This window comes from Hyperolius riggenbachi, chromosome 10 (assembly GCF_040937935.1).
Source record: "Hyperolius riggenbachi isolate aHypRig1 chromosome 10, aHypRig1.pri, whole genome shotgun sequence".
Classification (NCBI taxonomy): domain Eukaryota; kingdom Metazoa; phylum Chordata; class Amphibia; order Anura; family Hyperoliidae; genus Hyperolius; species Hyperolius riggenbachi.
Genome location: NC_090655.1, coordinates 246811370 through 246838703, shown reverse-complemented (window position 1 = coordinate 246838703; position 27334 = coordinate 246811370). Strand labels below are relative to the sequence as shown.

Sequence of the window (27334 nt, the reverse complement as noted above, 5' to 3'; positions counted from 1 at the left end):
GTTTAGACGTGCTAAGGAGGTTTTCACAGGCGTGCTAACAGTTAGCACCGCTTTCTGAATCAAGCCCATAGTATTTTCACTCAGTTTACTCTTCTACTACAAAGATTTGGTACAATTAAAATTGCATCATTAGTGGTCAGCTTTACCTGAGTGATACAAGATGTGACAATAACCTATGTGCACCAAAAGCCTAACCCCAATGCTTGTAGTATTTAGTGAAGGCAAGTCAAAACAATTCCCGTCACGGTAAATGGAAAATGTTAAAACGTTTATTTAGAACAAAAATGACAAAGAAAAATGATAAGATGCGGTCTGATGATTCACTGACACAGGTTAGTACTTACATTTAACATTACATCTGATGAAGTTCCCCTATATTATCTAATGATGTACCAATTACAAGGTATAAAAGTGTTCACCCTACACCCAGAGTCTGTCTCTCATCGTTTGATTGCAGCAACGGAAAATATCACTTGATCAGCGGCAGGTCGGGTGTGAGCTGGAGCCGCGTTTGATATTGGGATGACCGTCATACAGTGTTGGCAGCACAGCTTATTCTCACCCATCCACTGGTGCTGGGATTCTTTCCATCCCTGCTGGGTGCTCCTCAATAGCTCTCCTCTCCTCAGAGTTTGTTACATGACACAGGCACCCCGGGAGAGAAGAGACAGGGAGGAGCGTCTGGCAGTGGAGAGAGAAAACGCACTTTATCAATACTGTAGTGCAGTGGTCCTCAAACTAAGGCCCGTGGGCCGAATGTGGCCCCCTGAGGCTTTTTTGCCGGCCCCCACACACAAAATGTATTACTTATAAATGCGATCAGCTACATCTTAACATATTGGTGGTCTGCATATAGAATAGCAGTGCTGGCACCACCCATCCACATGGAAGCCAGAAAGCTGTAATTCGCTGGTTTCCAATCAAATTCCACATCAGGTGGCACTGCTGTCCACTGCAGGTTGTCACCTGGGTATGTTTCACTGTCTGGCCCGCAAAGACTTCTACATCATTTTATGTATACTGAGGCCCCCCAGCAGTCTGAAGTATGTTGACCCGGTCCTCGACTCAAAATGTTTGGGGACCCCTGCTGTAGTGGTTACATATGATCATTCTATTTCATACCAATCATGAGACTAATCACATAGATGGTACAGGCCCAAATTACTTGGTTCTTAGCATCAGGTACACATGCCCTGGGGGTACTTTAGTAGGGCCCAGGGAATAGGTCAACTGATAATAGTCATAGTCGTGGGGCAGCACGGTGGCGTAATGGTTAGCTCTCTCGCCTTGCAGCGCTGGGTCCCCGGTTCGAATCCCAGCCAGGGCACTATCTGCAAAGAGTTTGTATGTTCTCTCCGTGTCTGCGTGGGTTTCTCCGGGAACTCCGGTTTCCTCCCACATTCCAAAAGCATACAGATAAGTTGATTGGCTCCCTCTAAAAATTGGCCCTAGACTACAGTACTTACACTACATAATATAGACATATGGCAATGGTAGGGATTAGATTGTGAGCTCCTTTGAGGGACAGTTAGTGACAAGATATATATATATATATATATATATATACACACTGTACAGCGCTGCGTAATATGTCGGCGCTATATAAATACTAAATAATAATAATAATAAATAGTCAATCCATTACAGTAAATTGTCAGATCAAGTATGATAAATCATATATTCTTGAATAAGGGTTTGTAGTAAATTTAGATCAACCAGACATTTTTGAACAGCATTTAAATACAATGACAGAGTACTCCTGTGTTCAGGGGTGCTTTAGATGGTTTTCCCATGACAGAGACAATAGGGGGTAATTGGCCAACACAATCCTATATAATAAAACCCCTGTGTCCGTGCGCTGTCCCTGTGTAGCGTTGTGCGCATGAGCGCAGCACGGACAACGCTACACAGGGATAGACCAGGGAGCCGAGCAGGCGGCGTGTCAGCGGGCGGCCGGGCGTGCGGCGGGTCAGCGGTGCTGCCAGGTCTGTGGCGTGTGCGCGCATGGGAGGGGAGGTGAGTGGAAGAGAGGGAAAGTGGGAGGAGATGGGGATTGACACAGATCTAAAGCCCGTTTTTAAACGGGCTTAGGTCACCTAGTCCTTAATAAAGGGGTACATTTCATAATAATAGTGAGACTCACTGACTTGGCTTAAAGTCTGAATGGCTTAAAAATGTAAAAACAGCATTACTTATGATGAATGATAAAGGATGCTGGAGGCCCCCATCCTCCACCAAGTATAGTTCCCCCAGTGTGATATAGATAGCCACTTTCCATAACTCTACCAATTTGTCTGTCCTGTCCACGGTTTACGATTCTTGGATGAGGGTCCCTTACCACCGGGTGTGGAAACACCATGGAGTCCTGACTTGCAAATACCATCCTTGTATCTTGAGCTATACGAGGATTACTAAAAGTTTTTTTGGGTTGGTCCCCCAGTGTACAAGTCTGTGCTCTTCACTATATACAGCAAGATGCAGATTCTGCCTTTGGATCTTCATATCTGGATGGTTGCATAGTGCTGGTACTGGTATGAATATCAGAGTGTGTGAGTAGACAGTGTCCACATAAATGTCATGTGTTCATATTTCAGGTAGGGTAACTACATCCTGGTAGAAGTTTGTACTGTTTTCCACATGTTAAACAGAATACAGATTACGAAAAATAATGTAATCACTAAGATCTTTATAACCATATTTCGCCTCTCAACCATTAAATTGTATTCACATTGTAACAGCCGATTTCTCTTTTCGTCCTCGTGCACATCACAAAAATTGACCAAATCCGATTCTTGCTCCAGCAAAACTGCCAAACTGTCCCTCTCACTGAGCAGCAGATTTACATCAGCAATCTTCTGAGTCAGCCTGGCCTTGACCGTATCTAGCTGCTGGACTCGATTCGGGATATCTTCCAACTTTATCTTCAGAATCTCCAGGGTGTTCTTCAGTCTGTCTTTCTTGGCCGAACAGGCATGATCGAGATTCCACATCACGTGAGAGTCATGACTCCCCTGGGTTATGAGGCTATCACCATGATTCCTCTGTGCTAAGCAGCTCGGACAACACAACACATTGCAAGTAGCACAGTACTTGGCAAACTGTCTCTTGTGCTGGGAACATTCTCTGACCACTGCAGAAGGCATGATGTCGAGCAAGACATGATCTCTTGACTTGCTGTGGAGTCCTAGGTGGTGGGAACATAAAAAGGCATCACAACGCACGCACTTCTTGATGGCGAGCAAGGCAGACTCAAGACAGTAAGAGCAGAGAACTCTCCTGGAATTGCGGGACCGCTCCGCCATGTTGTGGAATTTAGTGGGACAGCAATCAACTCCACCGTAATCCTGCATACCCAGAGATGGATTCAGATGTAAGGTAGTAGATATGGGGCTCCCTTTGTAGTCCTTTTGGTAATCTGAAGTGAAGAGAGGTCAAAAGGTGGCAGGTAAGTGAGCCCCTTGACACCCACTAGGCCCCAAGCACCTGCCTAGGTTGCCTGGTGGATGATCCTGTTCTGTGCGTAGCCAATGTATTGCTTATGCAAAGCTGCCTGAAATCCACATTTTGTTGTCAGGGGGAGCTGTGTAAAGGCTCCGGGAGATGGAACAGTTCAGCTGCACCGTGAAAGACACGAGTAAAGAGAGAAAGTAACTGGTTGGTCTTGTTTCTGAGGCGAGGTTTATAATACGCTCATTTCCTGGTAACCCTTCACTCTCAGGAACGGAATGTCCTCTCTGGGGCAGAGGACAGGAAGTGCTGGTTTTCCAACATTTTAGCATACCGGACAAAATAGCATACAAATGCTACTGAGCATGTGCAAAGTCATGCAGGTCATAAATTAACCCCCTCGGCACTAAACTTGCAAGAGAATATTTTCAACACATTACATTTTTCTTTGCAGCCAGTTAACTTTTTCAAAGGTGAAAGGTTTCTAGGTTTCCATGGAAAATACTTGTGTCTAGTTTCATGATAGGTTCGGAAAGTTGCAGTTTGGACTACAAGAAAATGGCCGCCGGGCTCCTGAGCTGGGGACACTTTTCAGTCTTAAGGTTATGGAACAAGATAAGCTTTTTTTGCGATGCCCAGCTACACTGTTGCTTGTCACTAACTGAAACTAGCCAGGCGGCAGTGGAAGCCTGTCAGTGATAGAAGAGGATTTCAACCTTTATATTGGGGTAATGTCTGACAGGTAAGCAGAAGTGGATAGTGGTGGCATAAGGAGGAAGAGACTTTGCCATAGAGGACAGTGTATGAATGTGTAGGTGTGGCTCCTCACGCCTGTAATTTTTGCAACCACGTAACCTATTGACCCAGAAGGGGGATTGTTCCCTACAGGGGGGTTATTAGTTTAGCAAGAGGGGTTATTGTTCCCTCCTAGGGGGGGGGGGGGGGGGGGGGTTATTGGTTGAGCAAGAAGAGAGAGGATTGTTCCCTCCAGGGGGGGTTATTAGTTGAGCATGAGCAAGAGGGAGGATTGTTCCCTCCAGGGGGACTTTATTAGTTGAGCAAGAGGGGGGGTTGTTCCCTCCCGGGGGGGGGGGGGTTATTAGTTGAGCAAGAGGGGGGACTGTTCTTTTGGGGGGGGGGGGGTTATTAGTTGAGCAAGAGGGGGGATTTTTCCGTCCAGGGGGGTTATTATTTGAGCAAGAGGGGGGATTGTTCCCTCAGGGGGGAGGAGGGGGGGGTTATTAGTTGAGCAAGAGGGGGGATTGTTCCCTCCAGGGGGGGTTATTAGTTGAGCATGAGGGGAGGGTTCTGTGTGAGAATAGGGTTTGGTTGGGTTGCATTTTCTGATACAGATAGGTTGAAATCAGAATCATTTATTTCGCCAAGTACAACGGTCGGTGGGTTGTACCCGGAATTATTTTTGGCACAAGCAAGCAGACCCGGTGATGGTACAGTAAACATACGTTAAACATTGCACAAAGTTAAAACAATTACAGCAGACAACCATTTAACATTTCACAGAGTACGCATTTCCAAAAACATACTTACACAGAACACATGACGAAAGAAAGACAAAAAAGGCCAGAGGGGTCTGTCCAAGAGCTAAGTCGAGCGGAGCTGCCTGCCACACTGAGCGGCGCTCACTGCTCTACAGCCCTCCAGACCCCCCCATATAATGAAAAATAGACACAATGGTTAGGTTGCACTTTCTGATAGCTATACCTATAAATAAGTGCAACCGGTTGCAAAATCTGATGAAGTTGCAAAAAATTTCACTACAAGTGCCATAATAACTTATAACCTAAATGTGGATGGAGGGTTTGCATACCTTACAACTTTTGGAGCCAGGAAAAATGGACACCAAGACACTTTCCTGGCACACCTTCACCCATGCCCAAATTTTACACGTGGAGCATCACCAGTTCCCTGGTGTCTAGTGGTCCCTTTCTCTTCCCTATATAGTTCCCTGGTGTCTTATGACCCTCTTGCTTCCCTATACACTTCCATGGTGCCTAGTGCCCCTACTCTCATATACAGTTCCCTGCTGTCTAGTAGTCCCCTTTCCTCTCCTCCCCTCTACAGTTTCCTGTCATCTATTGCCCCCCTTTCCTATAGAGATTCCTGCCATCTTTAGTAGTCCCCTTTCCTCCTCTATACAGTTTATTGGCATCTGGTGATCCCCCACTCTCCCCTATACAGTTCCCTAGAGACTAGTGTTCCCCTCTTCCTCCCCTATATAGTTCCTTGGTGTCTAGAGGTCCTCTCACAGTCCCCTTAACAGGTTCTTAATGTCTAGTGGTTTATTTTTCTCCCCCTCCATACATTTCCATGTTGTCCTCCTCCCTTCCTAAAACACTGTTCCCTGGTGTCTAGTGGTTTCTCCCTCCCCCATGCAAAGATCAGCGCAGGGAGCGATGGTAAGTTAGTAACTTGCCTCTCTCCATGCTTCCAGTGTCGCTCTATCAGCCACATGTTGAGGGAGCTGGTGACGCACGGTGCAGCCAAATGAAAGTAGAAAGAAGATTGCCAGCGTGATCACCTTCGTTGACTCCTCCTGAGCTGCCTGCGTCCGACGTCAAGTCATCATCAGGTCACCACCGCGTGATGACACCTGATGTCCTGTAGCAGTACTGCAGGCTCTCAGTGTGCAGCGCCCATGGAGGAGTCGGCTTTCCGGGCTCTCTTTGCCTGTGTGTTTTCCTGGTCCCTGCTTCCTCCTGGATGAGTGGCTGGTCACTAGTAGGCAGATCTACTTGTGACCTGTGGCTGTATGACTGTCCCTAAACAGTAAGGGTTTGCAAGTCCATGGGGGTGGAGGGGGCGCTGCTTTTACACAATCGCCTTGGGTGCAATTTAGCCTAAAAACTTGCCCTGTGTTGTGTGATCTGAACCTGAGCCACATCACCCGAGCTGTCATTAATGCTGGCTCGTCGTGCTGGATCCTTCCTCCGCCGGACCTTCTCAGGGGTGCTGCAGGACGCTGGACCTTGCCTGCCAGGACGTTTGGGAGGCATGGGTTTGTGAACTACCATAATTAATGGGGTTATACAAAATTGTGAATACATTCAGATTAGATACGGTTATTGGGTGTATGTACGATGAAGACTCCAGAGAGGGATAGGGTACAGCTTATGGCTGCTTTATGGATTTCCATGGCAGCTGCTACCCAAAGGGAAGATGCACATGGAAGAGTGGGTTGCTGTTTATGGAATAGGGAGGTTGGAAATGGGACGTAACAATTGGATGAGGAAAGCTGCCACCCAAGGGATGCTGTACAGGGATGTTAAATATAGAAAGAGCTGCACAGCCAAGCGGCGGTTGGCATATACAGAATTGTGATTGCCCATGGATGCAAAAAAGTAACGGTGGAAGGTAGAATAAATTAAGAATATGGAGGGGGTTGGTGGGTGAGGACCATCAGACTATTACTGAATTCCATATCTTTATTGAAGAGCTTTTCCTGCACCTTTTGTCCCAGAGGGTGCGACTCAAAGCTAAATGAAACCCCCTCATCAAAATGGAAATCTCAGCAGATGTTGCCAAAGTAATGTATTTCTACTCTCTTACTGTTTCTGTTACAACTACAGGACATTGAAATTCACCTCACTTCCTGTGTCTTGGAGCTCACGGTCTCAGAGAAAGGAAGTGAGGCAAGATATGCCCAAAGCAGACAAAGAAAACAACAACAACTTATTGGGGGTTCCTAACTCGCCCCTACAGTATCTAAACCTTTTAGGCTGGTTCACAGGGGCAATCAACGGGCATTATTTGTGGCTTTTGGTATACGTTACTCAAGGGCTGTCCATTCAAATGAATGGACAGCACTTTTTCAACGTTGTTACTGGCGTTTCCCTTTCGTTTGCGCAAACGCTGATCTCGATCACGTCATCTCCTTTCATCCTGAACACTACATGTAGCGTATAGGATCGGCTAAGTGTGGCTCTTCCGTGTTCTCCTGCCCCCTGTCATGCATTTACTGAACAACAGGAACCAATTAGAAATGCTTCTCTGCTCCTTTGCAGAGTTTAGCATTGGCTAAATGCAACACCATCGAAAGCCCATGTGAACCGGGCCTAAAAGAATAAAGGTTTTTTTCATAGCTCTCTAGTCCTCGTAATTATCAGTTTGATTACCATCTGCACAGAGGATATGCTTTATATATGACCACATCAATTAGGGTGAATTAGGATCAGAGTCTCATGACTGATATAATCTTAGTTCCTGAGGTGAGGAGGATTCTGGGAGTCTCAGCTGACATTATTTATACCCTCATGTTTCTACACAGGGTTACAGAGAAGACATGTGGTCACAGTGTCCCAACCTCACTCTGACACCTGAGGAAAACAACAAGAAGACTATACAGGATCTTCTCAAAAAATTAGCATATTGTTATAGCGTTCATTATTTTCTGTAATGTACTGATAAACATTAGACTTTCATATATTTTAGATTCATTACACACAACTGAAGTAGTTCAAGCCTTTTTATTGTTTTAATATTGATGATTTTGGCACACAGCTCATGAAAAGGTCGTGCTGAAAAATGAAATCTTGATCTCCATAAAGCTTTTCAGCAGATGGAAGCATGAAGCCACTTTTGAACCAGAAACAGCGGCAGAGGCGCCTGACCTGGACTACAGAGAAGCAGCACTGGACTGTTGCTCAGTGGTCCAAAGTACTTTTTTCGGATGAAAGCAACTTTTACATGTCATTCGGAAATCAAGGTGCCAGAGTCTGGAGGAAGACTGGGGAGAGGGAAATGCCAAAATGCCTGAAGTCCAGTGTCAAGTACCCACAGTCAGTGATGGTCTGGGGTGCCATGTCAGCTGCTGGTGTTGGTCCACTGTGTTTTATCAAGGGCAGGGTCAATGCAGCTAGCTATCAGGAGATTTTGGAGCACTTCATGCTTCCATCTGCTGAAAAGCTTTATGGAGATGAAGATTTCATTTTTCAGCATGACCTGGCACCTGCTCACAGTGCCAAAACCACTGGTAAATGGTTTACTGACCATGGTATTACTGTGTTCAATTGGCCTGCCAACTCCCCTGACCTGAACCCCATAGAGAATCTGTGGGATATTGTGAAGAGAAAGTTGAGAGACGCAAGACCCAACACTCTGGATGAGCTTAAGGCCTCTTCTATCTAAGCATCCTGGGCCTCCATAACACCTGAGCAGTGCCACAGGCTGATTGCCTCCATGCCACGCCGCATTGAAGCAGTCATTTCTGCAAAAGGATTCCCGACCAAGTATTGAGGGCATAACTGAACATAATTATTTGAAAGTTGACTTTTTTTGTTTTAAAAACACTTTTCTTTTATTGGTCGGATGAAATATGCTAATTTTTTTGAGATAGGAATTTGGGGTTTTCATGAGCTGTATGCCAAACTCATCAATAAGAAAAACAACAAAAAGGCTTGAACTACTTCAGTTGTGTGTAATGAATCTAAATATATGAAAGTCTAATGTTTATCAGTAAATTACAGAAAATAATAAACTTTATCACAATATGTTAATTTTTTGAGAAGATCCTGTAGAAACCATCAACCAGATCAATGAGCTTCTGATGGGTGAGGTGAATAAAATGCGTGGAATTATGAGACGTTTTGTAGTTATGGGAAGAGATGTTTGGTTGGTGATTGTATCATTGTCAGGTTCTATAAGGTAACAGGGTATCCCTGTCTATTTCTCCATGCAGGAGTGGCAGTATTTAGAAGGACACAAGGAGTTCTACAAGGACACCATGATGGAAAATCAGCCTCCCCTCACATCACCAGGTAAGAGGAGACTTTCATTTATTGTAAAGGGGAGAGCAGTACGGAGGGTCCACCTAGACCCCCCCCCCCACTCAATTAATTAATGTGAAGCAGCAGCTGCTATGCAAGCCTTAAATAGCAGCGCCTGCTGCTATGTAAGGAGCATGCTTTCCTTAGTTACACACGTTGCTTGCATAGCAACGCGCGTAACTTTAAATGCGAGCAGTTCTTTGAAGTATTGCGACTGCGAAACTTCACTAGTGGCTATTACTGTGTTAATCAACATGTTAATTGACACAGTAGCGGCCACTAGTGAAGTATTGTAGACGCATACTCCTTACTTAGCAACGTATACTGCTATGTAAGGCGTGCATAGCGCACTCTCCTGCACATTATAGGGATACTTAAGCCAGGAATAAAAAAAAACAGTTTTATTTTCCTGGGGCTTCTACCAGCCCCCTGCAGCCGCCCTGTGCCCTCGCAGTCACTCATGGATCCTCCTGTTCCCCGCCCCTAGCTAGTTTCGTTTTTGCTGACAGGCCTGGCCACATGTATTTTTCTTCATGTTCCCGTCCGCAATAGCGTCCTGCGCCTGTGCAGAATGCTGTTAGAAGGGGAACATGAAGAAGGATACACATGGCCAGGCCTGAGCAGTTGCAGAAAGCCCACTGACTTCCTGTCAGAGAAAATGAAACTAGCTGGTGGCGGGGGACCGGAGGCTTTGTGAGTGACTGTGAGGGCACGTGACGACTGCAGGGGGCTGGTAGAAGTCCCAGGCAAGTAAAACTGTTTTTTTTTATTCCTGGCATTAGTGTCCCTTTAAGCAGCGCAGCTTAATGAATCAAGCCTATAGAGACAATGTATTCAGTGTGTGTGTTTCCTACAGATGGATCCAGTAACAAAAACTCACCACAGAGTTGTACAGGTCCTCTTTATTCCTGGAATAATCCACAGGAAGGTACCACCATCCCCCACTATTATCAGGTAGATCAAGAACTCACAACTACAAATTGTAAAATGTATTCTATACTGTAAATACATTATTGTTAATGTCCTACATATTTTTCTGTTGTTTAGGATGAAGAGCAGAGGGATATAAAAAATGAAGTTAAGGATGAAGAAAGGATGCTCATGACGAGTGATCAGCAGCATTCTGGGGATGAGATAATGTTGAAAATAAAAGAAGAGACCTATGTGAGGAGCGATCAGCAGTCTATGGAGGAGGATGACAGGATCAGGACAGCTAAAAAGGAAGAAGAAGAAGAGACGTATGTGAAGAGTGATCAATGTAAGACTAAGGAAGCAGGAGGAAATAAATTATATATAAAAGTACAAATTTTATTAATGACCAAAATACAAACACACATATATGTAAATCTATTTAAAATTGACCAGAACACACAGGTGGGCCACCATGTCTAGGCCAGATGGAAAAATGTAGGGGATCCCCTAAAAAAATATTGATCGGTGCGCAATCCATCAAATATCTTAATGCAAAAAAAGGGGGGAAGCGACTCCTAGCAGGTAACATTGAAACAAAAGACCTTGGAGAGAAATATATCATTGGTTTTAAAGGCCAAGTGTCCAGGACCTAAATGGAAAAAAAAACAAAACATCCTAGTAGAAGAGCACAGGTGTATCAGATACTGGCTGTGTTGCTGCAATGTTTCATTGGTTTTAAGGGCCAAGTGTCCAGGACCTAAATGGAAAAAGACTTCCTAGTAGAAAAGCACAGGTGTATCAGATACTGGCTGTGTTGCTGCAATGTTTCATTGGTTTTAAGGGCCAAGTGTCCAGGACCTAAATGGAAAAAGACTTCCTAGTAGAAAAGCACAGGTGTATCAGATACTGGCTGTGTTGCTGCAATGTTTCATTGGTTTTAAGGGCCAAGTGTCCAGGACCTAAATGGGAAAAGACATCCTAGTAGAAAAAGCACAGGTGTATCAGATTCCGGCTGTGTTGCTATAATATTTCCAGTGATTTGCAGGATCAAAAGGCTGAATAACGGCTGATAGAGAGATTCAATCCATCACAATAGGTGGTCTTACTGCATATGTTATCACAAAATAATTGATGTGCACATCAATTATTTTGTGATAACATATGCAGTAAGACCACCTATTGTGATGGATTGAATCTCTCTATCAGCCGTTATTCAGCCTTTTGATCCTGCAAATCACTGGAAATATTATAGCAACACAGCCGGAATCTGATACACCTGTGCTTTTTCTACTAGGATGTCTTTTCCCATTTAGGTCCTGGACACTTGGCCCTTAAAACCAATGAAACATTGCAGCAACACAGCCAGTATCTGATACACCTGTGCTTTTCTACTAGGAAGTCTTTTTCCATTTAGGTTCGGGACACTTGGCCCTTAAAACCAATGAAACATTGCAGCAACACAGCCAGTATCTGATACACCTGTGCTCTTCTACTAGGATGTTTTTTGTTTTTTTTTTCCATTTAGGTCCTAGACACTTGGCCTTTAAAACCAATGATATATTTCTCTCCAAGGTCTTTTGTTTCAATGTTACCTCCTAGGAGTCGCTTCCCCCTTTTTTTGCATTAAGATATTTGATGGATTGCGCACTATCAATATTTTTTTAGGGGATCCCCTACATTTTTCCATCTGGCCTAGACATGGTGGCCCACCTGTGTGTTCTGGTCAATTTTAAATAGATTTACATATATGTGTGTTTGTATTTTGGTCATTAATAAAATTTGTACTTTTATATATAATTTATTTCCTCCTGCTTCCTTAGTCTTACATTGATCATATTGAGAAGTCTCAGACTTGTGGAGGATTATCTGTGATAGGAATTTTTAGGACCCATTTGTCTAAATTGTGAAGAGTGATCATCAATCTGAGGAGGGTGACATGAGGAAGACAATTAAAGTGGAAGAAGAAGAGATGTATGTGAGGAGTGATCAGCAGTCTATGGAGGAGGGTGACATGATGGGGACCAGTAAAGAAGAAGAGACATATCTGAGGAGTGATCAGCAGTCTGTGGGGAAGGGTGACACAATGGGGACAATTAAAGAGGAAGAAGATAAGGTAAATGTGGTGAGTGACCAGCACTTTACGGAGAAAGGTATACTGATGGTGACAATTAAAGAGGAAGAAGAAGAGATGTATGTAATGAGTGATCAGCAGTCTATGGAGGAGGGTGACATGATGAAAACAAAAGAAGATATCCAGCCTAGATTGCATAGTGCAGATCAATCAAAAGATCTGCCTCATTCAGCTGAATCTTCTGAAAACCGTAATACTGGTAAACAAGAAGGTGCTAAGAGATTTTCATGTTTGGAATGTGAAAAATGCTTTAAAAGGAAACCACAGCTTGTTGCCCATCAGTTGAGTCACACAGGCAAGCGGCCATTTTCATGTTCAGAGTGTGGGAAATCTTTCACTGCTAAACACTATCTGCATATACATCTGAGACGTCACACAGGTGAGCGACCCTTTCCATGTTTAGAGTGTGAGAAATCCTTTTTGAAGAAAGACGACCTCCACAGACATCAGAGAATTCACACAGACGAACGTCCATTTTCATGCTCAGAGTGTGGGAAATCTTTCTTTCAGAAAGTGGCCCTTGATAAGCACCTGGTAGTTCACACAGGCGTGCATCCATTTTCATGTTCGGAGTGTGGGAAAGGGTTCATTGACAAAGGGGCACCTTAGTATTCACCAGAAAGGTCACACAGGTGAACGTCCATTTTCATGTTCAGAATGTGGGAAATCTTTTCTTCAGAAACGTGACCTTATTGTACACCAAAGAACCCACACAGGTGAACGGCCTTTTTTGTGTTTAGCATGTGGCAAGTCTTTTATTCAAAAGAGAGATTTTACTACACACCAGAGAAGGCACACAGGTGAGCGGCCATTTTGTTGTTCAGAGTGTGGGAAGTGTCTCGGTAGTAAAAATTATCTTCGCATACACCAGAGGTGTCATACGGGTGAGAGACCATTCTCATATTCAGAGTGTGGGAAATATTTCATAAAGAAAGGAGATCTTCGCAGACATCAGAGGATTCACACAGGTGAACTTCCAATTTCATGTTCAGAGTGTGGGAACACCTTCTTTGATAAAGTGTCCCTTGCTAAGCACCAGGTAATCCACACAGGTACATATCCATTTTCATGTTCAGAGTGTGGGAAAGGATTCATTGAAAAGGGGCAACTTCATGCTCACCAGAGAGTTCACACAGGTGAAAGGCCATTTTCATGTTCAGAATGTGGGAAATCTTTTGTTCAGAAAAGAGACTTTATCATACACCAGAGAAGTCACACCGGTGAGCGGCCTTTTTCATGTGGGGAGTGCAGGAAGTCTTTCATTCGTAAGAGAGACCTGGTTAAACACCAGAGAAAGCACACAGGCGAGCGGCCATTTCTATGTTCAGAGTGTGGGAAAACCTTTACTCACAAGGGAACTCTAGCTAAGCATCAGAGACGTCATACTGGCAAACTCCCTTTTTCATGTACAACATTCGGAAAATGTTTTCTTGTTAAGATAGACCTTGTCAGGCACGAGAGACGTCACACGGGGGAACGCCCTTTTACGTGTTCAGAGTGTGGGAAAAAATTCATTTTTAAGGAAGACCTTCTCAGACATCAGAGAACTCACACAGGCGAGGCAGGAAAGCATCTTTGACTAGCTATCGGGAAACACATGTGTGTGGTGGTATTGATCTCTTGATAAAATGATGAGATTGCTCCACCCAAAATATATAGGCCTCTGGTGGGCGGAGTCACCTGAACAAAACTAGTATGATAGGTCTACTTGGTTATCTTGGCACTCAGTATTGCAGGTTAGGGTTTTGTGATGCTCACATACACTATTGGAGATACAGATCTTGTTCTAACATACACTCTTCCAGGAGGTATAATGCCATTTTATGGGATCCTAAGGGAGAGACATATGGAGGTTGACATATATATTTCATTTTAAGCAATACCAGTTGCCTGGCTGTCCTGCTGATCCTCTGTTGCTAATACTTTTAGCCATAGACCCTGAACAAGCATATGCAGATCAGGGGCTTGATTCACAAAAGAGTGCTAACTGATAGCACGGCCGTTTTTCACAAGAATTTTCACATTGCGCGTGATCGTAAATTTTATCGATATCGTTTTCACACGTAAAATTTGCGTTTGTGCGCAAAAACAGTGTGGTTTCGTGCGAAAAATTGCGATCACGCGCAATGCGAAAATTCGCACGAAAACGGCCATGCTATCAGTTAGCACTCTTGTGAATCAAGCCCCTGGTGTTTCTGACTGAAGTCTGACTGGATTAGCTGCATGCTTGTTGTTGCCAGGAAAATCAGCAGGACAGCCAGGCAACTGGTATTGTGTAAAAGGAAATAAACATATGAAAGACCAATACAAAGTGTCACCATGAGCCTCTTGACTGCATCAGCGCTCTCCATGTTCGGCCTGTAAGATTAGGTGGACGACCTTGCATGGTAGGTTTACAGTTGTGCCATTCTCCTTCCATTTCTGAATGATCGCTTGAACAGTGCTCCGTGGGATGTTCAAGGCTTTGGAAATATTTTTGTAGCCTAAGCCTGCTTTAAATTTCTCAATAACTTTATCCCTGACCTGTCTGGTGTGTTCTTTGGACTTCACGGTGTTGTTGCTCCCAATATTCTCTGAGGCCCTCACAGAGCAGCTGTATTTGTACGGACATTAGATTACACACAGGTGCACTCTATTTAGTCATTAGCACTCATCAGGCAATGTCTATGGGCAACTGACTGCACTCAGACCAAAGGGGGCTGTCCTGTATGATTTCCGTTTCACTTCTCACGTGTACACCACTTTGTATTGGTCTTTCATGTGGAATTCCAATAAAATTGAATCATGTTTGTGGCAGTACTAAGACAGAATGTGGAAAACTTCAAGGGGGCTGAATACTTTTGCAAACCACTGTATATGCAGTGATCATGACTCTATCCCTTGGGTGACATTTTGGAAAGGACTGCTATATAACTGCCTAGGGACACATTATGTTGCTATGTGGTGGTGGGGGGGGAGGGGCGATCATGTTCTCAGCTAACATGATCCGGCATTGCGGATGTCTTGCGCAATGCCAGAATATCTTGAGTTCAGACCAGAGTGTACGTAGCTGAAAATTGTCCTTACATTAAGATGGACACATGACTATGGTAGGATTAGAGTGTGAGCCCCTCTGAGGGGACAGTTAGGGACAAGACTAGATACTCTGTACAGCGCTGCGGAAGATCTCGGAGCTATACAAATACTAAATAATAATTTTATAAAGAAATCAGTTTGATGCACATATAACAAATGAATAGCTTATTGGTAATTATATAACTTGCTTTGGGCAATAAGTTATAAAGTGATCGAATCTGCATGGAATCGAATGGTAAAATTGATGTGTGTATGAGCACCTTTACTTGACTGTGAGATTGCCAAAGTGTGTTTGGCCTCCTGCTGAAGCTGTAAGTCTCTGTTAAATCCAAGCGTTCTAATGTGTTCCTTTCCTTTCTATTATTGGCTTGTTGTTCTGTTGTATGGAAAGAGGTGAAATAAAAAATCAGATCTATGATCTCTGTGAGTGTCTGAGTTCTGTCATTTCTACGCTGTATCCTCTGGGGAGATAAAGTCACCAATCCCTTCCTGGAGGAGCCACTAGCAGGGGCAGATGTGTGCTAGCTGAGGCAAATGGACATGTTTGAGGCAATGGGGAGGTTGCCAAATATGAGATCAGCACACACTGCAGCTTGTTTACTATCAGTATAAGCACAAGGTAATAAATTGTACTGTATATACTAGAGGAAGCAGAGATCAGCACACTGCAGCTAATTTACTATCAATATAAGTGCAGAGTAACATATTATACAGTACATACTGGAGGAAGCAAATATCAGTACAAACTGCAGTTAGTTTACTATTAGTATAGGCACAGAGCAACAGCTTATACTGTAAACACTGGGGAGATTAGCACACACTGTGGCTACGTTTCTCTCAGTATAGGTACAGAATAACAGCTAACACTGCTTTGATCTGCAGGAAATCTAGAGCCCAACATTTAAAAATAGTTGATATGATTAGACCAATTGGAAAATTTTGGTTGTACTGGAAAAGATGTGTAGTGCATCTGGAGAGAGTTTTGTAGCTAAGAGAAACTCAAACTAAATGCTGTATTTGGTGAGCAAGCAGTGGAGGGACTGGCAAAGAGGAGCAGCATCTAAGGGGGCGAGAAGAGAGGTGGAGAAGTCTTTAAGCAAAATCAAGATGCACTGAACTAAAGCGAATAAGAAAAGACAATCATTAGCAGAGTAAGGCCTGGTTCACACTGCACAAGCTCTTTAAGCGCTTGCGATTTTAAAAGCTCTTGCTAATGCAAAGCTTTGTGTGAGTTTTATATAATCACATCGCTTAAGTGAGAACAAACTCTCATAGCATTACAAGAGCTTTTAAAATCACAGGCGCTTAGAAAAAGGTATTGAAGTGTGAACCAGGTCTAAGGGTTGAATTCAGGAAGCAGAGAGGAAAGTTCATGTACGCTCTACCCCCTAGTTTATCATACCAGTCGGTGCAGGATCTGGTAGGCCAAGCCAATCCACGTGAACAAGCGAAAAAGGATCTGCAAACTAGACTTGGCTGATGAAAAAAATGCTGTTCTTTATAAAATCCACAAGACAGCGTGCAATAAAACCACAGGATCAACTGATGCGTATCGGGCCTACAATCTGCCCTTAGTCATAGTTAAAGTGAGCCTGTTAAGGAGAAGGCTTTATGTAGGTGGGAGGAGAAAAGCCACCACTCTGCACCTCAAACAGCCAGCTCCTTAAAGGAACATTACACACAATGAAGTTACATATAAACCATTGTTCAATGTACAAAAAATATTCAATAAGAACATCAATGAATATATAAAAGTAATGTTAAAAAAAAGTCACCACTGGAAAAAGATGATAAAAGATCAGTCTTATCAAAATAGCAAAAGCACAAGAGGAAGAGACTTTTATATATTCATTCAAAATTCGCATTTGCGCGTGTAAACTGCTAGCACGGTTTAGTGAATCAACCCCATTGTCTGGAAAAAAATAATCACTATTCTAGGCAACAATGTAACAATAACCAAACATGATGGAAATTCTACTTGTTTTGATTGTAGGGGGGCCAACTTCAAATCCTTATTTAGAATGGTATACGGAAACCAGTGATGTTTGGAAAAGGTAGGATCTGCCTGCCAGTCCGCTGGCAGCTCTCCAGGGGAGGGTTGCTGTCGCTCCTTTTCTTGCACTGAGCAAAGTGCAAACATGTAAAAAGTGGCCCGGTCATGGATTTTTTTGGGACACAGCAACTGGGTAGCGCAAGTAGAGTTCATCCAAAGTAAAATTTAAAAAAAAAAAAAAAAAAAAAAAGTTTCGTTTTTTTTTTTTTTGTCGTTTTTTTTCCCTACCTTCTTTTCTTGTCTGTTCTCAGGTTCTTATAGCCAGGCGAAATACAGACTCACTTAATAAATGACACAGATGCAGAAACGGAAGCAGACCAGACACGACACAACTTGCGTTTTTCCTATACTTAACATTGAGGCAGAAACGCATCCGCAATCCAAAATCTGCAGCAGCCCGGGAGTATGCGTTTCTGCAAAACGCCTCCCGCTCTGGTGTGCACCAGCCCATTGAAATACATTACCCTAGCGGATCCGCACCCGCAAGCGGATCGTAAACCGCAGCAGAACCGCTCTGGGGTGCTCTGGTCCTGGAGGTACTGCAATGGGAACTAAGGCAAACTACCCTCAGTCTTAATGCAGCAGCGGCAAAAAGCGCACAAGACAGCCCTGCACGGCACAGCCGGCTAACCCCGGCCGGCTGCCAGGGGGGGCCCCCTTCCCACTGCCTCTGCAGGCCTGCCGGGCCACCGGGATGGGCGCACCTGTGCTAAACGCAGACGCCCGGGCCAGGCTCAGCTGACGCCTGATTACATCTGCATGGCACCGCCCACCGCCGGAACAGCCGTCGAGCCTCCGCGCCGAAAAGAAAAGTAATGCAGGCTTCCGGCTCCCTGCATTCCGGCAACACGCTAGGAGAGAGTGTGGAGGGCAGAGGAAGTCAAGTCTCTAGCCTGGCAGGCTTGCTCTGGCTGTTTGAAAACACAGTGCGTTTATCTGCGTTCATCCTCTTTCCCCGTAAAACAGAGCGTCTGGACGTGCGGTTTGTGCCACAAGAGGAAGACACAGGCCAGGAAGCGAAAAGCCTAAACAGGAGATGCCATCCTACTAGCCTGCTACACATACACTCACTGCCTGCCACTGATGCAGGCACCTGAGCAGCAGGTGCTCACAGGAAGTCACCCGATGATGTCACAAGGGCTTGGGCACAGGCTATATAAGGGGCTGCAGCCAGGGCTCTGCCTGCCAGTCCGCTGGCAGCTCTCCAGGGGAGGGTTGCTGTCGCTCCTTTTCTTGCACTGAGCAAAGTGCAAACATGTAAAAAGTGGCCCGGTCATGGATTTTTTTGGGACACAGCAACTGGGTAGCGCAAGTAGAGTTCATCCAAAGTAAAATTTAAAAAAAAAAAAAAAAGTTTCGTTTTTTTTTTTTTGTCGTTTTTTTTCCCTACCTTCTTTTCTTGTCTGTTCTCGGGTTCTTATAGCCAGGCGAAATACAGACTCACTTAATAAATGACACAGATGCAGAAACGGAAGCAGACCAGACACGACACAACTTGCGTTTTTCCTATACTTAACATTGAGGCAGAAACGCATCCGCAATCCAAAATCTGCAGCAGCCCGGGAGTATGCGTTTCTGCAAAACGCCTCCCGCTCTGGTGTGCACCAGCCCATTGAAATACATTACCCTAGCGGATCCGCACCCGCAAGCGGATCGTAAACCGCAGCAGAACCGCTCTGGGGTGCTCTGGTCCTGGAGGTACTGCAATGGGAACTAAGGCAAACTACCCTCAGTCTTAATGCAGCAGCGGCAAAAAGCGCACAGGACAGCCCTGCACGGCACAGCCGGCTAACCCCGGCCGGCTGCCAGGGGGGGCCCCCTTCCCACTGCCTCTGCAGGCCTGCCGGGCCACCGGGATGGGCGCACCTGTGCTAAACGCAGACGCCCGGGCCAGGCTCAGCTGACGCCTGATTACATCTGCATGGCACCGCCCACCGCCGGAACAGCCGTCGAGCCTCCGCGCCGAAAAGAAAAGTAATGCAGGCTTCCGGCTCCCTGCATTCCGGCAACACGCTAGGAGAGAGTGTGGAGGGCAGAGGAAGTCAAGTCTCTAGCCTGGCAGGCTTGCTCTGGCTGTTTGAAAACACAGTGCGTTTATCTGCGTTCATCCTCTTTCCCCGTAAAACAGAGCGTCTGGACGTGCGGTTTGTGCCACAAGAGGAAGACACAGGCCAGGAAGCGAAAAGCCTAAACAGGAGATGCCATCCTACTAGCCTGCTACACATACACTCACTGCCTGCCACTGATGCAGGCACCTGAGCAGCAGGTGCTCACAGGAAGTCACCCGATGATGTCACAAGGGCTTGGGCACAGGCTATATAAGGGGCTGCAGCCAGGGCTCTGCCTGCCAGTCCGCTGGCAGCTCTCCAGGGGAGGGTTGCTGTCGCTCCTTTTCTTGCACTGAGCAAAGTGCAAACATGTAAAAAGTGGCCCGGTCATGGATTTTTTTGGGACACAGCAACTGGGTAGCGCAAGTAGAGTTCATCCAAAGTAAAATTTAAAAAAAAAAAAAAAAAAGTTTCGTTTTTTTTTTTTTTTTGTCGTTTTTTTTCCCTACCTTCTTTTCTTGTCTGTTCTCGGGTTCTTATAGCCAGGCGAAATACAGACTCACTTAATAAATGACACAGATGCAGAAACGGAAGCAGACCAGACACGACACAACTTGCGTTTTTCCTATACTTAACATTGAGGCAGAAACGCATCCGCAATCCAAAATCTGCAGCAGCCCGGGAGTATGCGTTTCTGCAAAACGCCTCCCGCTCTGGTGTGCACCAGCCCATTGAAATACATTACCCTAGCGGATCCGCACCCGCAAGCGGATCGTAAACCGCAGCAGAACCGCTCTGGGGTGCTCTGGTCCTGGAGGTACTGCAATGGGAACTAAGGCAAACTACCCTCAGTCTTAATGCAGCAGCGGCAAAAAGCGCACAGGACAGCCCTGCACGGCACAGCCGGCTAACCCCGGCCGGCTGCCAGGGGGGGCCCCCTTCCCACTGCCTCTGCAGGCCTGCCGGGCCACCGGGATGGGCGCACCTGTGCTAAACGCAGACGCCCGGGCCAGGCTCAGCTGACGCCTGATTACATCTGCATGGCACCGCCCACCGCCGGAACAGCCGTCGAGCCTCCGCGCCGAAAAGAAAAGTAATGCAGGCTTCCGGCTCCCTGCATTCCGGCAACACGCTAGGAGAGAGTGTGGAGGGCAGAGGAAGTCAAGTCTCTAGCCTGGCAGGCTTGCTCTGGCTGTTAGAAAACACAGTGCGTTTATCTGCGTTCATCCTCTTTCCCCGTAAAACAGAGCGTCTGGACGTGCGGTTTGTGCCACAAGAGGAAGACACAGGCCAGGAAGCGAAAAGCCTAAACAGGAGATGCCATCCTACTAGCCTGCTACACATACACTCACTGCCTGCCACTGATGCAGGCACCTGAGCAGCAGGTGCTCACAGGAAGTCACCCGATGATGTCACAAGGGCTTGGGCACAGGCTATATAAGGGGCTGCAGCCAGGGCTCTGCCTGCCAGTCCGCTGGCAGCTCTCCAGGGGAGGGTTGCTGTCGCTCCTTTTCTTGCACTGAGCAAAGTGCAAACATGTAAAAAGTGGCCCGGTCATGGATTTTTTTGGGACACAGCAACTGGGTAGCGCAAGTAGAGTTCATCCAAAGTAAAATTTAAAAAAAAAAAAAAAAGTTTCGTTTTTTTTTTTTTGTCGTTTTTTTTCCCTACCTTCTTTTCTTGTCTGTTCTCGGGTTCTTATAGCCAGGCGAAATACAGACTCACTTAATAAATGACACAGATGCAGAAACGGAAGCAGACCAGACACGACACAACTTGCGTTTTTCCTATACTTAACATTGAGGCAGAAACGCATCCGCAATCCAAAATCTGCAGCAGCCCGGGAGTATGCGTTTCTGCAAAACGCCTCCCGCTCTGGTGTGCACCAGCCCATTGAAATACATTTTTTTTTTTTTTTTTTTTTTTTTCTACCGGTCAGTAATCGAACCTTCTCTTTATATAGGAACATCCTTCCGTCATTCCACAAGAAAAAATGGTTCGCTCGAAAACATCCTCCCGGTAAGTATTTACTTAACCAGTTCGCATTCAGTCGTTTTTCGCTTCATGCATCCGAACAATGTTCACCTCCCATTCATTAGCCTATAACTTTATTACTACTTATCACAATGAACTGATCTATATCTTGTTTTTTCCGCCACCAATTAGGCTTTCTTTGGGGGGTACATTTTACTAAGAGCCACTTTACTGTAAATGCATTTTAAAAGGAAGAATAAGAAGAAAACGGAAACAAATCATTATTTCTCACTTTTCGGCAATTATAGTTTTAAAATAATACATGCCTCCATAATTAAAACCCACGTATTGTATATGCCCATTTGTCCCGTTTATTACACCATTTAAATTATGTCCCTATCACAATGTATGGCGACAATATTTTATTTGGAAATAAAAGTGCATTTTTTCCGTTTTGCATTCATCACTATTTACAAGCTTATAATAAAAAAAAAAAAAGAAATATTTCATCTTTACATAGATATTTAAAAAGTTTAGACCCTTAGGTAAATATTTGTGTTTTTTTTTTTTTTTTAATTGTAATGTTTTTTTTTTTTTTAATTAAACATTTTATGTGGGTATTTTTGGGAGGGTGGGATTGAAATTGTATTTTTTTTGTAAATATATGTGTATTTTTATTTTTATTTAACATTTAGATGTAGTTTACTTTTTGGCCACAAGATGGCAGCCATGAGTTGTTTACAGTGACGTCACTCTAAGCGTACCACGTACGCTTAGAGCGACATAGGAGGCAGAAAAAGCGTAGCTTCCGAGAGAAGCTGTCGCTTTTTCTGCGGGGGAGAGGAATCAGTGATCGGGCACCGTTGCCCGATTCACTGATTCACTGGCTAACAAACCGCCGGCCGATCGCGCGCGTGCACGCGCGCGATCGGCCGCGTGGACGCGCAGGAGCGCACATGGCTTCCTGGACGTGAGTTTCACGTCCAGGAATGTGAAATAGTTAATTATCTTTAGCTTTTTTTTTTTTTTTTTTTTTTTTTTTTTAAAGAGGTAAGTAGCCAAATAAGTATACATACAAACATATCACCCATTAACAAAATATTTCCATCTCTTTGGTTGCCACCACTCCTCCGCCCTATCTTTACCGTAGTGCTTCCTGTCAAACAGGTAAATAATATATAATCTGGCCAAAAACGTTTTCATTGTATCAACCACACCAATACAATCTTTTTTAAACACTAAAACATTTCTTACATCCCACATCACAGCTTTATACACTACACTCAACAACCACACTATCCTCTTCCTATCATTACTCCCATCACACCATCCAGTCATCATTACCACAAATGAAAACACTCTCACATCAAACACTTCTGCTAACAACAACTTCAATTCTTTCCTTACATCCTGCGCAAACTGGCAATACCAGAACAGATGATAAATATTCTCCACTCCCCCACACCCTTCCCTGGGACACCTCTCTGACTTTACCATATCTCTATTTTTCAAAAAACTCCTAGTCGGTAGACAGCCATTAAAAGTCATCCACACCACATCCAACTGCACATTCGAAACTCCCTTCCACAAAAACTTCTTCCACGTCACTTCACACTGTTTTCCATTCAAACACTGTATATTATTCACACATTCATTCTTTTTCACCCATTTGATCACCTCCACCTTATTCCTAAATAATAACCCTAATCCCTTCAAATTATATTTATCATAAAAAATTTTAAGTCTTAAATAAAATTGTGGTGCCACCAAGGCCACAGGCTTTCTTAAGTCCTTCACCATTAACCCCCTTGGCGGTATGAAAAATACCGCCTGGGGGCAGCGCAGCAGTTTTTTTTTTGATTTTTTTTTTTTGAAATCATGTAGCGAGCCCAGGGCTCGCTACATGATAGCCGCTGCTGAGCGGCATCCCCCCAGCCCCGCCGATCGCCTCCGGCGACAGGCGATCAGGAAATCCCGTTCAAAGAACGGGATTTCCTGGAGGGCTTCCCCCGTCGCCATGGCGACGGGGCGGGATGACGTCACCGACGTCAGCGACGTCGGGACGTCATTGGGAGACCCGATCCACCCCTTGGCGCTGCCTGGCACTGATTGGCCAGGCAGCGCAGGGGTCTGGGAGGGGGGGGGGGGGCGCGCGCCACACCGGATAGCGGCGATCGGGCGCGCGGCGGCGGCGATCGGGGTGCTGGCGCAGCTAGCAAAGTGCTAGCTGCGTCCAGCAAAAAAAAAATTATGAAGATCGGCCCAGCAGGGCCTGAGCGCCACCCTCCGGCGGCTTACCCCGTGTCACACACGGGGTTACCGCCAAGGAGGTTAAGCCCCAACTGATCAGGTACCACCCAAATAAAAAAGAAGTCATGAAACTCACCATATTATTAAGCTGTAATATATGCAGAAAATTAAACCAATAATGAAATTCCAGAAAAAAATCTAACTCGGGCAACCCATACCCCCCTGCCTCCACCCCCTTTTCAATTTTATTTCTACTGCACCTCTCCATTCTAGATCCCCAAAAAAACAAGAATAACAATCTTTTAACCCTTCTTACCCACAACTTATTGGGTGGCAATATTCTGGAAGTATATAAAATTAGTGGAAATATTACTGCTTTAATTATTAGCACTTTCCCTCTGAATGAGAGACGCCTCAACCTCCAAAATTCTAATTTCTTTTTAATTTTCTCATATAACTGCTGATATGCAGTCTTCCCCCTCAAAGAAGGATCAAAGGTGACACCCAACACCTCTATTTCCCTAGCCTTACTCACCCTGTGCACCTCCACCTCCACATTCTTACCAAGACAACATACTTTACATTTACCCCAATTCACAGCCATCCCAGACACCTTACAATATACTTCCAACTGCTCATTCGCCCTCCTCACATCCCCCTGAGTCACATTCACCAAACATACATCATCCATATATGACAATACTTTCACTCGTTGTCCACCACTACCAGGTATAATCATACCTTTAATGGCTGTCTCCTTCTGTATAGATTTTAATAAAGGCTCTATCACGCAAATGAAAACTAACGGGGACAGCGGACATCCCTGTCTCACTCCACACTTTATCATAAAGCTATCACTCAACACGCCATTCATTATCAACCTACTACTCACACCATCATACAACCCTCTTATCACCCTCATCACTCCCTCAGGAAACCCCATTCTCACCAACACACGAAACAAAAACTCATGACTTACTCTATCATACGCCTTCTCCAGATCGATGGTTTCAACAATTAAAGCGAGATTATTTGAATTTGCGTAATGGATTATATCTCTGAGAAGTATTAAATTATCGGAAATCCGTCGACCTGGGATCGCGCATGTTTGCGCGCACCCAATCACCCCATCCACAACACCTTTCACTCTATTCGCCACAATCTTTGCTATCACTTTATAATCCGCATTCAGTAAACTTATCGGCCTCCAATTCCTCACATCCCTTCTATCACCCTTCTTATATAACAAAGTCACAACACCCTTTTTCATACTCTCTGACAAACACCCAGTAGCAAAACACTCCCTCACAATCTCAACAAATTCATCCTTTATCACCGGCCACATTCTCACATAGAACTCCCTTGGGAAACCATCGCCCCCTGGAGTCTTGTTTAAAGGCATGCTTTTTAAAGCTGTAAACACATCTTCTTCGCTCACTTCTTTTTCTAACACACTTTTATCATCCTCACTCAATACACTATCCAAACATCCCAGATACCCATCCATCTCCTCCTCACACCCCTTATTCTCACCACTATATAAACACTCATAAAACTTTTTGAATACCGTAAACACCTTCTCTCCCACCACCTCCACCCCCTCCTCCAATACCGACAAAATAGTCTCTTTCCCACTAAATGCTTTTTTGAAAAAAAAAAACGAGAACATTTCTCATCCTCCTCCAAATATTTAATTTTCACATTCTGCACTATCTTTTTTCCTCTTTCATCCAACAATCTTCCTCTCTCCTTTCTCGCTTCACCAATCTCACTCTCCACGTCATAACCCAACTTTCTGAACAAAAACAAAGTCTGCAGCCTCAGAACTGATTCCTCCTCCGCCCGCCTCTTTTCTTTAGCTTTAAGCACACTACATTCTTTAAAGAACTTAGCCCACCTCCCTTTCATCCAATCCCACCACTGTAATCTACTCACAAACTCCTTCTTACACATCAGCCAATACCGCCACCTTTCACAAAATTTTTTAAACACCTCCTCGTCCTCCAATAAAGAAATATTACATTTCCACACACCCCGACCAAAAATAACATTTTCCCCAATCACCACCTCCACCCCTACAGCAACATGATCTGAGAATGATACCGGGAATAACTGATATTTACTGAAAACAATGTATTTTGAACCAAAAAAGAAATCAATTCTGGATTTGACAGTACCCTTATCGGAATAGAAAGTAAATTTTGCTGTATTTTTAAACTCTTTATATGCATCTTTTAAATAGAAGTCTTCAATAATTGAATTTAAATGTTTTGATGAAATATCCACATCCCCCTTCCCTTGCCCCTCCCTATCAGTTTTTTCCCTTATCACATTCAAATCACCCGCTATTATCGTACTAACTCTTCCCGGCAAATATAGTCTCAAGCATTCCAGAAATTCCACTCTCCCCTGCTTCTCTGCAGGCCCATACGCACAAAACACCCTTACTTCTTGCCCCAAATATCCTAACAAACACACAATCAAACGCCCAGGAATAATAACAGTCACATCCAGTATATTCACATCCTTATTTTTACACAACACCCCCACACCATCACTCTTCCTTTCATACCCCACCGACCACACCGCCTTCCCATCCCACTCACTATCACAAGGGACCGTCACTAAAGAGCACTCCTGCAATAGTATGACATCAGCGTCATAATTTTTCAAAATATCTAATATAGCTGTTCTTCGATACAGAGAGCGCATTCCTCTCACATTAACTGATAACAGTTTAATAGAAATCATGATGTCATACTATTGCAGGTTCACAAAAATAAGACACATCGCCCCTCCCCTGTACACCAACATAACCAATACTGGAGCACACCGAGGCACAAAATCTCATTCCCATCAAACTACCTCATGAAATACACCATTACTTCTTCTTCCTTTGCCTTTTCTTTCTCTGCTTGCCCTGCTTTGTATATTGACAAGCAGCCTGAAAACTCTGCACATCCTTTTCAGGAAACACACTATGAGCCGGAGACTCAGCGGACTCCATTTGGCTCTCTGACTCAGTAACGCTGGTAGAGCACTCAGTGACCCCAGATATGTTATATATCTCCATACGCGACTTTTTATGTGAGGACCCCTCCTCCGGGTCCTCCTGTGTCGCCCTAGTGACACCTCTCTGCCCAGCAGTAACAGGCACATCGTCCTCTTCATCTGCCTCATTGCCATCAGTTTCCATAGATATGTGTTCTAAAGTATCACTCCCCTCCTCTCCAGTCTCCATTGACCACTCTGCTGCCTTGTCGTCATATGGCAGGAGTGCCCCACCATCTGACAAGTTTAGGGCAGGCTCCGAGCTCCATCGTACTGGCCCCGCCCCCAACAGCTCCGATGTCTGTAACACACCAGAATCTGCCGAGGGTCTTCTGGACACAGTGACATCATTGCCCCTCATCGCAGCCACAGCAGTGTCAGCAGAATCAGTGATCTCAGATGGCACCAGACCACCCACATTGTCCTGCACGGCAGAAGAGACAGCTTCTCCTTGCTGCTCCCCGCCGCTCTGAACTGCAACCTTTGTATCTTCAGATACATTGTCCCGCTCAGCTGGCTGCTCCGTATTGCAGCCTGTCTCCTCAGACTTCTCAGCCACAGTCTGCACGCTGCTGCTCTCAGTACCAGGGACAGCTGCAACGTCCTGCAG

General features: G+C 44.8%; 2 protein-coding genes across 2 annotated transcripts in view; one reads left to right on the top strand and one right to left on the bottom strand.

Moving 5' to 3' along the window:
- Nucleotides 1-27334, bottom strand: part of LOC137535121 (gastrula zinc finger protein XlCGF57.1-like) — a 273394-nt gene that overhangs the window by 91184 nt on the left and 154876 nt on the right. The window lies entirely within an intron of this gene.
- On the top strand, nucleotides 11944-12896 carry LOC137535148 (oocyte zinc finger protein XlCOF6.1-like). Its single transcript, XM_068256964.1, has one exon. The coding sequence runs from the start codon at nucleotides 12079-12081 to the stop codon at nucleotides 12880-12882; it is 804 nt and encodes a 267-aa protein (XP_068113065.1). The 5' UTR covers nucleotides 11944-12078; the 3' UTR covers nucleotides 12883-12896.

Coding starts and splice junctions, on each gene's coding strand:
- LOC137535148 (XM_068256964.1), top strand. CDS start 12,079: ATGAGGAAGACAATTAAAGTGGAAGAAGAAGAGATGTATGTGAGGAGT.